General features: G+C 36.8%; 1 protein-coding gene across 1 annotated transcript in view; it reads right to left on the bottom strand.

Moving 5' to 3' along the window:
* Positions 1–13,421, bottom strand: part of PGAP1 (post-GPI attachment to proteins inositol deacylase 1) — a 38,606-nt gene that overhangs the window by 11,206 nt on the left and 13,979 nt on the right. The window contains exons 8-21 of the mRNA XM_031045864.2: positions 12,124–12,229; positions 10,332–10,387; positions 10,171–10,254; positions 9,174–9,223; positions 7,685–7,736; positions 7,399–7,476; positions 5,903–5,978; positions 5,534–5,607; positions 5,393–5,444; positions 3,478–3,544; positions 2,530–2,638; positions 2,111–2,149; positions 869–962; positions 139–229 (exon numbers count right to left, since the gene is read on the bottom strand). Of these exons, the coding sequence (XP_030901724.2) occupies positions 139–229; positions 869–962; positions 2,111–2,149; positions 2,530–2,638; positions 3,478–3,544; positions 5,393–5,444; positions 5,534–5,607; positions 5,903–5,978; positions 7,399–7,476; positions 7,685–7,736; positions 9,174–9,223; positions 10,171–10,254; positions 10,332–10,387; positions 12,124–12,229 (1,028 nt within the window). The remainder of the gene's footprint in view (positions 1–138; positions 230–868; positions 963–2,110; positions 2,150–2,529; positions 2,639–3,477; positions 3,545–5,392; positions 5,445–5,533; positions 5,608–5,902; positions 5,979–7,398; positions 7,477–7,684; positions 7,737–9,173; positions 9,224–10,170; positions 10,255–10,331; positions 10,388–12,123; positions 12,230–13,421) is intronic.

The raw sequence follows: 13,421 nt of genomic DNA on the forward strand, positions 1-13,421 counted from the left end.
CTCCAACAGTGTTTCAAACAAAATCACAGCAAGGTGTTCACAATGACTACAGATAAAATATTATTCCTCTCCACGAATATTCTTACTGAAATTTCTGGTTTGGAAACTGCTTTAAATAAGTAAGTTATGCAAACTCACCGCTGCAGAAACACAACAATGCTTATAAGAGGTTCTACTTTGTAGGGTTTAGCTGTCCTAACTAGTTCAAGGGAAAAGTCTGAACACTGGCCTAGAATCAAGAACAGAAAGCACCTATAGTTATTATTTTGCCATGGACTTTAACAAAGAAGGCACATAAAAAGTACATTCAGACAAAGGTTTGAACGTTTACTTTAAAACAAGATAACTCTAACAGCAGTATTGCACGTAAGCATATTTCATCATCAAGGCCCATATTCACTGGATTGCTCATTTTAGGTGATACGTCACCAGAGCTCCTAGAGAGATTACAATGTTTGTTATGAACACCACCTGAATTTAAACAAAAACATGTTTTGCCTGATGTCTGAAAGTTAGTCTGCAACTCTCATCTTCATACAAGAAATAAAGTGTTTTGTGCATATTAACAATATGTTTAAACTTTTACATGTATTTTTAAGTAGATCTCCATTAATCCTAAAATACTGTGCAACAGCAGTCATTCACAAAGAAGGGACAGCAGAGTAAAACAGTAAGGAAATAGTCTGCTACACCACAACCTAGAAGGACTATCAACAAAAACTGGAACTGAAGAACACAAATTGAATTACAAGCACAAATTCAATGATACTTAGATAAAAAATGCACAACAGTCAGTTAGTTTTTCAACAATAAATTGGGTAACTTCTCTAAAAACACTTGATAAAAGAAAAAGATTCTAGAAAGCTACCTGTTGATAGCAATGTGCTCAATTGTCCTCCATAAGCAAGAAGAATATTAGAAACAATATAGGCAGGAAGAGCACCAGCATGGAACCTTATAATCTGAAAGACAAGGATATAATGATAACTTTTATATATATAAAAATATAGAAAAACCACACATAAAAATACTATCTTCAAGCCAGCATGATAATATGATTAGAAATTCTTTCTTAAAAGATTCAAACAGCTTCTTATTTAGATACATAAGTATTTGATCACCACAATTGGCAATTATTCTTATCTATAGAAAATACTCAGATCTCTCATGAATGTATTTTAATTAATGAACAAATTATAAATGAATGCTATTTTTCTAGTAAAAATAAATATTAAAAGAATAATTCCAAGAACAGTACCATGTTAATGGTGTTTCAGTAAGATATATCAAAAATATTAAAAGGCCACTTTGCAAGCAAAACCTGTATATATATATATATATATATATATATATATGTATATATATATATGTATATATGTGCTCTTCAGTAAAGAATGTTTGGAAGCAATTTCATGTATGTTTTAACTGGCTTTCACTGTCCCTAGCCATAATTAATGTACAAATAACACAGATTTTTCTAAAACAGCAACCAAATGAAAAGCCCTTCATATAAATGCATACTTTCAAACAGAGAAACTTGTCAGTAATATTCCTAGCACTACACTTAGGTGCTTGCAAATTAATTACATTTCAGAACTCAAATGTAATATAAATACATTACAATTTCAGGAAACTGCAGGTGGCTGGTCTATTTTTACCAGTATCAATGTTGCAATCTATTCTTCATTGATAACCAAAGAAAATTTGTTAAGAAGGAGCATAAGACTCTTTCCCTCTCTCCCCCCCCCAATGTTTAGTGGATGCCAAACACATTTTAAAGTTTTAACAGTACTGACCCATCAGGCAACAAAGTGAAAGTGACCTACAGCGTCATCCCTTTGCAGGTAATCTGCTAACCACAAAGTCAAGTGCGCAACATTTCCATTAGCTCTTTAGAGCCTGAGTGCTTTTCTGCTCCTCTGAAAACTGAGCCCTGACATTTATCCGGATGGGATGCCTTGACAAGTGAGAAGGTTTGAAACGATCGTTGAATAATGTTCCTCTTGGCATCAGGAAGGAATCTGAAGTGCCATAGGAGGGAAGGAAGGAAAGGAAAATTTCTATAGATGCTACTGACAAAAACCAATCTAGTGGTAGAAGGTTTTCTTACTTGCCCAAGAACCTGTAACAGTGAGGTCTTCAGAATTACCTTGATAAATGATAAAAAAGAGAAATATTTTATTAGTTTATGCAATGGCATGCATAATTAAAAATATTTTTATTTCTGAGAAGCCAACTTCAGTATTAGAATACAGCAACCCCATAACTAAAATGTACAACAACTTACTACTTATTATTAAACCCCAAATGTTTCAATTTCTTCTTAGAAATGAGTCTAACTTTCAATATTGCTCTAGCTGTTGCACAATACTTGGAACATGCACTCCATTTCCAAAAAGGCCAAACAACCCATGTTTAGATTAGTTTAGTATTTATTTTGATTAATTAGCCACATGTTTTAAAGACTGAGTTATGCAAGAAATTATACAGCAGTGCAAACTAGCTATAAAACAAATGGGTATTACTCACTTCATAGTGACAGTCTGAGGAAGAGTAAATATTTAACTCTGGAACCCTGCTGTCATTCTGAGGCTGAGCACTATGCAGCTTTGCAGAAATCTCAGTCAAAGATGGAATTCTGAAATAGCAACTCAATTTGTAACTGTTGTCCTTAAAATCAAAAAAACCCCAAACATGCCTTAGTCTTCAACAAGTGCACATAAAGCAGACCTTACTACACAAGTGTTACCACAAGCTATGAGGAAAATAGTACAATGAACTTGTTTATCCTGTGACAAAGAACTACATAATATTCTCAATCCACTGCTCCCTAAACTATGAAGGTGCTAATGAACATGGTACTAATGACAATAGACAAGTTTAGCATTACTGTACACACTGCCTCACAGAATGTGTAAATACGCTGAGTAACAAGAATGGGAAGGACAATTCTCAAGAGTACAATTCAGTTTCCTGCAAGTATGCTGTTAGAAAATACAAGGGGGGGAAATAGGGAGTTTTTCGAACTATCTAAAATAAAGTCAGGTTGTTTAACTGCGATTCATGAGTGACTCATGTTTCAAGCCATATCATTTGATTTTGTCAGGACTATGCTGCTGAAGCAACTTAGGGCTGCTGTGTGATCCAAACCCTGGAAGAAGACAGCATCCATAGCAGCCTCTAATCCCCACTCATGAAGGGTCAAAGATTATGCAGTGAATTTCAGACCAGCAAATCTGACCTTCTTTTTGAGCAAATCAGTGAGAACTATTAAACAAAGAATTAGTATATATTCTTATTCTGAGGAAAAGTCAAAATGACCTTGTCAACAAGGGCAGAAAAGTAAATGAGGAGAAGATGCAGAAGCCAAACTCATAACTGAAGAAGTTATCTCATATCAGAAATATTACCACAATGGCATGCAATCTGTCTTCAAAAATCTATCAAGAAATAAGTTACAATTGTCGAACTCCTTACTTTGCTACAATTATGGAGTCTTCATGTGACCATGGTATATGAAGTCTGTAAACACTAGGTTTTCTTTCTGAAATGGAAAAGAGTTAAAAATATACAAAGAAGAACAAGATGTGGCAACCATCTCCAACACCTAAATGCAATTAAGATGGAGGTGGCATGTAGATCACTATACAGAATCACAGGGCTTACAGTAACATTGCAACTGACATTGAAATGCAAATCAGTGCAGTTAGCATTGAACAAAAATGACATTTTTTAACTCATATTGTTACGGAACAAAGACAGACAGACATAAATGTTTAAAGACAGGACAGTTATGAGAAAACTTCTGGTTTTCAACACAAAGCTGCAGCTTCAAGCTAATAAATCCGTCACTTTTTTTTTTTAAACAAACTCCTGTAGCATCCCATTTTGTTTCAGTTTCTGTAGCTCAACATTCAAATTTGAGCCCCATAATTAGCAAATAAAAATCCTAGCTAGATGTATTATTCTTAAGAAACACTTTCAACATAACACAGAATCCTACTGAAAGTTCAGCTTCCCTTTGCTGAGATGTAAGAAAACCAAACAAATGAGGACTAATTCCACATTTTCTTTGAGCTATTCTTCTTAACAAAAAAGTGGAAAGTTGAGAGATATTAGCAGAAACATTTGAAGAGATAACAGTATTTCCTAAACCCCACTGCATGGGAGGACTTTTGCTTCCACCAGCTTTTGTCTTGAGAATTTTCCTGGTTTCCTCTGGGATAGAGTTCATTTTCTTCTAGTAGCTGGTGCAGTGCTGTGTTTTGGCTTTAGTCTGAGAACAATGCTGATAACACACTGATGGTCTAGTTGTTGCTCAGGAGCATTTAACCTGATCAAGGACTGCTCAGTCTCTCATGCTCTGTCAGTGAGGAGGGGTACAAGGGGCTGGGAAAAAGCAGAGACAGGACACCTGTCCCAAACTATCCAAAGGGGTATTCCATACCACAGCAGGTCATTCCCAGTATAAACTACAGGGGAGTTACCCAGAAGATAGTGACCAGTTGCTGCCTAGGTCAGGGTGGGTATCTGTCAGCAGGTGGTGAGCAATTGTATTGTGCATCACTTGTGTTTCTTGGGGTTTATTTCTCTCCCTCTTTTTGTTGTCCCCCTTCTCATTACTACCTGTCGTGGTTTAAACCAAATCCTCACAGTACTCTCACTCACTACCCCCTTGCTCCCCCAGCTCCCGCAGAGTTAGGAAGGAGAATCCAAAGAATGTAGCCCCCACAGGTTGAGATAAGAACGGTTTAATTGCTAAGGCACAACACAAATCACTACTGCCATTACTACTACAAATAATAATGATAAAGCCAATAAGAAGCGAAAAGAATACAACACCCCACCAGCCACCGACCCATAACTCACTCCACCCTGCCCGGCCGAACACCGCGTGCTCCCTCCTCCATTTTCCTCCAGAGCTTCACCCTTCCAGCTCTCTCTCTCCCAGTATCCATCCTGGGCATCACGTGCTATGGTATGGAATACCTCATTGGCTAGCCTGGGTCAGGTGTCCTGTCTCTCTTTCCTCCCGGACTCCCCTCCTCCCCGGCAGAACACGTGCTCAGAAAAAGCCTTGAACAAAAACACCCTCAAAACATGCCCACCACCAAGCAACTGTTCCCAGCCCAGAAGTCAAAACACAGCACTGCACCAGCTACAAGAAGGAGAAAAAAATGACTGCTACTGCTCAACCCAGGACACTACCACTACTACTATTATATTTAACTGTTCTTATCTAAACCGATAGGTTTTACCTTTCTTTTCCTCACAATTCTCTTCCCCAACCCACAAGGGGCTGAGGAGTGAGTGAGTGGCTGCTTGGTACTTAGTTGTGGCTGGGTTAAACCACGACACTTTGTTTTACAAATATATACTTTAGAAGACTTACCTTTGAGTGACTGGCAGCGGCTCTCTATATAAATTTTGAAAGCTTGATATATCTACAGCATTAAGAAAAAAGGGAAAAAAAATCATTTACATTCTCCAAACAGTGGTGACATTACCCAAAAAAATGAAGTATTGTTCTTACTCGGTTGAAGTGCTGGAGCTGTACATTGTAAAGTAAGCCACTTGAATTTAATACAATTTTGCTTGAAGAAAGCCCTATAAAGGATGTATTATTTTTACATATTAGATAAAGTTATTTGAGAACCCACTGCATCTTCTGATATTTTTTTTCCAGGAGACTCATGTGCTTCTATATATATATATATCTATATTTGTCAAAACCTCCACATTTCTTATTTGTCTGTTATTAACAAAAGTAGTATTAACTTCAGTAAAAATAAACCACAAAAAAAACCCCTCCTAATCATGGGAATTTTTAGGCACATTTATGATCCAAATATTAGTAATACTAGTTTTCCATTTTTTCCCAAAAGTAATGAGCTATACTTACCAAATGAAAACAGATGTGTTACAGGAAGCTGTACTGTTCTGGAATCCTCTTTGAAGAATTCACACTCCAAAGTATACTGCAATTCAGGATATCAAATAGAGATCTAAACCAAGCACAAGACTATAAAGCCTTTGCATTTGCCATATTCTATTCACAGGCTCAAGCAAAGTCCAGGACACAAACACTGAAAAGCCACCTCTCTGCACTGCACTGATAGGGTGAACAGACACCTGGCAGGTAGTTTGTTCCTGCACACAGCCATACAAGCTCGGGTAGCTTAAGTATAACTTCCAGGTTACTTAAGCTCTCTTTCATTTGCAACAGCCTTCAAAAGGCTGTTCAAACAGCTGAGAATTACTAGAATCCAGTTCACATCCCTGCTTCTTGGGTACATCTTTTATTTGGGGGTAGGGAGGAGGTTTGAAAAGGACAGCAACTTCTCCGAAGCCTGAATACAATTTCCTAAGCAAAAAGAAACTTTAGTTTATCTCCTGAAGTTTAGTCACACAGAAGCAAACCAAAGTATCCAGCCGGTATGATTTGTGCCATCTCTGATAAGCATTTTGAAAAATATTTTCCATCCCATTGTAAATCCAGCATTTATTTACTTTTTAAAAGCAGTTCCCAAGCTTTAACACTGGACTGCAACTTAGCATTTCACAGGTGAGCTCTCATCTATCTTTGCTGATCCAGAATGTTGTGTAATACTAATTTAATTGCAAGATGTCTCTGTCGCAAGTATCTGAAGATACACTTAGAGTTGAGAATTATAATCACTTCAGCTGTGAATAATTTCTCATTTCATGTATTATTATACCATAGATGCAGAGTCTGCATTTGTGTTGCAGAAAGGAATGTCATATCTACTTAGATTTTAAATCCCAGTTCAGAGTTCTGTCACTTAGAAGGCCTGCCAGACCCAGCTGGGCAATATGCAATGTCTGTTTAGGTTCACTGCAAGTGTTTCTCTTCCTGGGATCCTGAGAGACCTTGATGCAAATATATCCAACTCATCTGTGAGATTCAGAACTATCAAACTTTGCACAGTTCAGTCTACCACCGTATTTGTGGTCTCAGAGCTTGTGAAGTTATCTGAGCCATGCTCCTCCCCTCACTCCATATGTGGTGCCTTTAACTATCTATGGCATTTTCTGCTACCCCAGATAACAGAAGTGACTGTTCAAAAAGATAAATATTCAGTAACTCAACCAGATTATCAAGAAAAACGAGTAAGAACATTAGAACTTCCAATAAGCAGTAGCCTGAGAACTGTTGCTCTGTATGTTTCAAGTATTAGCCGTGCCTTGCATTTGGTATTCTATCAAGTGAAAATATTTCCATGCTTACAGAAAATAAAGTTACATTCAAACCACACTGGAGCATAGGTCTATGGTTTCTAAGTTAGCACACATTTAATATACTTCATATACTTCATGGCATCTGAAAGCTATGAACACACTAAGCAAGCAATTCCTGCATTTAATGTTTTTGTTTACCTTATTGCCAACTGTGGGTGGTACCTGAATGACAATGTGGGACAAAGAAGGATGGTCCTGAAGTTTTAGCATGACAACCTTAACAGGAAAAGAAGAAATAAAAGCCATTACCAAGCATTACCCCTTAGCTTGCTCCTCTCCAGTTCTCAGATGTCCACCTCTTGGACCCCTTCCTCTGGAGTACAACTGCATCTTTCAATGCTTTAAACAGAACAGATCCTTCTCCCATACATGCAGCTACCCCACAAAGCACTTCTCCCTCCTACAAGTTATGCACTATCCTTACCTTGGTGGTTGGAAGTAACTCAGCTTTCCAGGATAAGTCAGTAGCTTCCAGGCTGTAAAAATTCATTCACATTAAAGGATGAGCATATTCATTACGCAGGTATTACGTTATGACGGTGGAGTAACATACCAGCTTTTTCCTCTCTCTGTATGGATTCATGAGATTTTAAAATGAGAACAAGTTTGGGCCTACTGCAGTTAGCTCCATGGTAATTTATAAACTATGATCATTGCAAATACTGCAAATCTTGGTTTTGCAAAACCAAGTAAAGCTCTAACTTTGTCATACACAAAACATTCAGCAGTTATTAGCCATGTAACTGTAGATACATAATGAAAATTTGTAATAAGCTAAACCAGCACTGGCATTGAATGAACAGTTTTATTACCATCTTTTGAACATCAAAAGTACCAATTTTTCCTATGGGAACATCTAAAACATACCATATAAATCAAAAGTTGTTAGCTGCTACAGAGCTAACAATTCTAAAATTATATATAAACTAAAACTAGAACTAAAGCAATTCTAAAATGGCACTTTACTTTATTATGTCCACACACTGAACTGCAGTCATTTTAAGTTATGATTTTTAGAATATTGGGATATTTCTCTCTCCCTGAATAAATTGTGTTACATGATCTCAGGATACAGTCCACAGCAAAACCACTATTATTAGATGAGATTTTAAGGTACCAGACCTGAACTAAGCTAACCTGCAACTGATGCTGATCAAAGGTTATACAAAGGAGTAACAGCCAATTTTTTCCTTGGATCAGGAAAAAGTAATTATGACTTCTGGCTATTCACTGGAGGCAAGACCCTCTGGCTATATACCTCAGCACAGACCCCAGAACAGATAAACACTATAGCTCAATTCCACCTGGAAGCTTTCCCTAATCTGCAAGGTCAATTGAATTTACTTTGAGCTTCTTTTGCAAATGTAAGCTGAGCCAGTGTTTTAGATTCATTTTGTAATGACTGTAACAACCTGCTTCAAATAATCACTAAACTCACCCACATTTCTACATATTTTTCACATGATAATAAGAATTTTGGAATAAGAAAAAATATAGAGATGCTTCAATCCACTCTGTTAAAGGCTTTGAGTGACATTTGATGTATTCTGTCATAGGATTTCAAAGACGCTTTAGAAGATGTAAAGATGTAAAGAGAACACGCAATTTAGGGAATCCAGCTCAGCACACAGCACCCACAAGAGAGCAACAGGAGCAAGTTCTCACTGCTATGCAGGTCAGAAATATAGCTTAAGTAAGAAAAAGTTTGACTATTCTGCAATCATGCAGTAATTTTAAGAAAACCTGTCCTTCCCTGGTTTTCCTGTGATACAGAAAGCGTGAATTATTCACAGTAAGAAATTTACTTCCCAACATCTTTCCTGCCTAAGGAGGAAGATACTTTACATGATTTAAATTCAAATGTAGTCCCACAAGATCCATTTGAATATAGCACAGGAACTGTTTATACTCACCACATTGGTGAATTACTGTTCATACAGCCATAAATCCAGCTACTTGTGTCCTGTAGTCAGTATCATAAAACAGTACGTTACATATGTAAGTACCTACATATCTATAAATACATTAAAAATAGCAATTCTTTACTCCAAACAATGCAGGAGTTAATACTGATAATCTTCTCCAATTTCTACATGCTGGCTGTTTCAGCACATCACATATCAGCAACTGTTCTAAAAATCCTCAGATGGCTGAATCTTGGTGCAATTAACTCTTGGTAAGGGAAGGAGTGGCAACAAGGACAGGCAGGATGGAATGGGAAAGCATCTCAATTTTTGTTGCCACTCATCTAAAATACATTATTCTGAAAAGCATACTTACCGTCTCCAGTTTGCCAAGATATTATAGTCATTCCTTTCAAAAAACTATTAAAAACAAAACCATTTTGGTTGAACTTATGTGTCGATCTAAAAATCTAAGAAATGCACATTATGACCTCTGCTCTCAACAGGGGAGACAACTGAGAAGTTGCTGGTTTTTCATCTGGCTTCCACTGCTTAGAGGAAGACCTCTGTAGCCTTTCAGGCCCACTTAAATTTTATTATGGGAAAGCAAACTTATCAACAGCTTTGCCAAATTAGAAGTATGGCTGAATCTTGGCAGCACTAAAAATAACTTCTTCATTCAAAACTATCAATACAGAACTGCACTGAATTAAAGGAGAAGGTCATCTGGGGGTAGCCATAAGAGAGGCAAAAATAAAACATCTAAGGTTTTATTCAGAGCCTTCAATGCCATCAGGTGGCACTGAGGGTTTCAGATCTTGAACACTAAGTGTGATGTGATAAAACAGAAAGTATATCTAACACAACACAGTAAGCTGTGAACGTAAATGGATGGCAACAATTTCAACAACTATTCATTAAACTGTCTTAAAACTGCAGTAGAACTGAATATATAAAAAAGCAGCTTTATAAACAAACTCAAGACATTAAAGAAGTATTTTCTCACCAACAGAGTGCTTTCACAGTGAACATGACTGTAGGATTTTCTGTGATTTGCAAGAGGAAATGTGAAATATTTTCCATCAGAATCCTTAAAAAGAAAAGAAACGGCTCATCAGTAAAAAAAATAAATATAAGAACACAAGGAGGGAAAAAAAAGTTACTTACATTGTAAACTGAGTAAGTCCATTTTGAGGCTTTGACTGTAATCCACGTGAAAGTTCCTAAAAATAAATGGTTTTATATGCCACACACTGCAGGAACTATTCTCCTTATTTCCAAAATCTTATATTTTACTTATCCCCACAGTCTTTTCTCTTACCTGTAAATGGCCATAAACTTTACGAGCTTTAATCGTCACTCAACTCTTGTTTCTGTTTAGAATTACATGCAACAGCTATCACCGGTTACCCAAGAAACAGCAAAACCCTGGGAACCATTATAATTACTATATATTCACTGTGAAATAAAAGCTTTATGAATCTTGATAAAGCTCTCAAGGCAACAAAATTAATTAATACCTGTATGGTATTAATGTAATTACAGGGTGAGTGAATAAAGCTGAGGAAACATTAGAAACAGAACATTAGAATCTCTGTTCCTAACTGACTTTTAAGAAAAATACAGAAACTTCTGTAGAATCAAGGCCATGATGAAGTGAATACCATGTACAAGAAAAGAGTAGCAGTTTAAAGGTATGTCTGGAGAAAAAAGAGTAAGAGAAAAAATGAAGATATCAGAGATATCAGCAATACAAGTTATTATGCAAGAAGGTTTGAAACTTTCTTCTATATAACTAGAGTAACAAGTTCATCACAGAAATTTAGCTAAGTGTCAGGAAGTCACCACAAATAGGAAGATGCAAAAAGGAAATCCGATTTAAATCTTTTCCTCCTTACTGCTAAAACCTGAACAAATAAAAAGACAAACAAACAAGAAAATCAGTTCCACAACCTCTTTGAGCAGCTGTTCCAGCGTATGACCCTCCCTCCTGGTGGTCAAACCAGCCAGGAAACTGGCTGGGGTTTCTTAGGAAAAACATCTAACTGGAATTCCTTTTGTTGTAACTGGACTCTACTGCCTGTGTGTTATCACTGTGCACCTATGAGAAAAGTCTAGCCTCACCTCTGCAACCTTTCATTAGGTATTTGAAGACAGCAATAGGATCCCCCTTAGCATTCTCCTTAGCATGAATAACCCAGTTTCTCTCCCTCATGTCCTGTGCATAGGAGCTAACCATTTTGGAGGGAATCTGCTCCATACTCACTTCAATGCCTAAATGCCTTCTCATACCAGGACAGCCAAAACAGGGCACTGAAGTTCAAGCTACTGTAGCAGTTCTGCAACAGCTTACATTAAGAAAATTCCTGAAATAAAATGGCTTTCATAAAATGGTTCAGCCCACTTCAGCAAAACTGAGAACACAGCCGTGCTCCACAAAAGTTCTGGTTTCTTCCTAAAACTTCATGCAGTCAGATTTCACACCTTTAACTACACATTCTTAGCAGTTACAAGGAAGCCATTTGTGTGCAGTCCATTTTACCCTGCCATGTCATGAAAAAAAGGAAGATTAAGCAGATCTGAATATTCTGGAATTCCATGAGTAGCACAGAACTAACACTACAGCTCTACAACCCCCATATTATCCATCTTACAGTCATGGGATGTAAGCATGTATTAGACTGTACTTTTGACATCCAGCTATTCCCATATTCTGAGATTCTCTACTGAGCACCTTGATGTAAATGTGACTCCAGCTTGTCTCCCATCATATGAAAATGACAGATTTTTGTGTGCTGAAACCACACAAAAGCTCACAGTTTGGATCTATAACCCATATATAATTTTACCAATGTCTGAAGAAAGACAAAATGTATTCCAGAAGTTTGTCAGTAAGAAGATGTAACTATTAACAAACGAGTGTCACTGAATCTTGTTTGAAAGAAAAACTGGTGCTCACCTGTGAGTTCTGTAAAAGCTTCAGGATTTTCCTCAAATATCTTTGCAGGATGTCTCACAAAGTGGTGATTCAGTACAGACATCCTCTTCTTTGGATCCTCAGTTATCTAAACAATAGTAAAATAAAATTTGAGAACATGCTTATTTATAAGTGTTGTTATATGACACGATCATAGGTAACAACACAGTTTTGGGGATGAAAGGCAGGAACAATTGTTCTAAGACATGGTACACTTTCTATTCCAAATTCAACCATCTGAACACATGAAGTGCAATCAGTAGTCAATCACTGCAATACAGAAAATCTAAACATGTTACATGAAATATTATTATAGAATATATACCATGTTATATATTATTTATTATATATTATATGTAATCAAGATATTCTATAACATGTTATAAAGCATGGCTGAAACTTTTAGGAATTTTATATGCTTGCCTACACAAGGAAATCATTCTACCATACTTTCCTTATTGACGCATATGCATTCTTCCTAAAATAACACATTTATGCCATAGTTTAGGGAAAATACTCAGTTATATTTACTAGTCTGAACTCACAAATCCAGCTTATTACATCGCACCTTAACATTTCAAGCATTCAAACAGCTGTAGCACTGCAGGGTTTTGCTTTTGTTTGGGGTTGTTTTATTTGTTTGGGCTTTTTCTGGGGGGGGTGGTATTCTAAATAAAATTTCCAGGACTGACTTTTTGCCTATTCACCTTTTCAGAATTGTGGCATTACAACTGATTTCTGAAAAGTTTTACCCTCCAGTGCTCTGTCAGTCAACTCCAGAACAGCTGTACCCCCTTTCTGTCTCTTGAAATCACATGTTAAAGTGAGTACACCTAAGAAACTAGAGAAGTTTGCCTCAAATTGCCTCAAAAAGAACACCTGGAAGCCTTTCTCTTCTGTGTCTGGGGCTCTGCTGTTATGTACTTTCAACCTCTTGGGCTTTAATACCAATTCATGTATAGTGCTTCATAACATCTCAAAACAGAGTATAATGGCAGATCTTGCCAACAGTTTTCAAAAGGTAAGATGCAGGATATTTGTTTAGAAAAGCAGTAAATAATGGTACCTGAAGGTAAACAGATATGCTAGTATTTTACTTACATTCTATTTTTGGAATTGCTATTTGCAGAAGAACACCACAAATGCATGCTGGCCACTACGACAACACCACATGGTGAGAATTATTATGTCCCAGTTAAGCTATCACAGTTTTGCACCCTTTATAATCAGAGAAGGTAATTTGAGCACATATTGAGAGGTCATTCAAAGCTACACAGCTA

This window comes from Melopsittacus undulatus, chromosome 8 (assembly GCF_012275295.1).
Source record: "Melopsittacus undulatus isolate bMelUnd1 chromosome 8, bMelUnd1.mat.Z, whole genome shotgun sequence".
Lineage (NCBI taxonomy): Eukaryota > Metazoa > Chordata > Aves > Psittaciformes > Psittaculidae > Melopsittacus > Melopsittacus undulatus.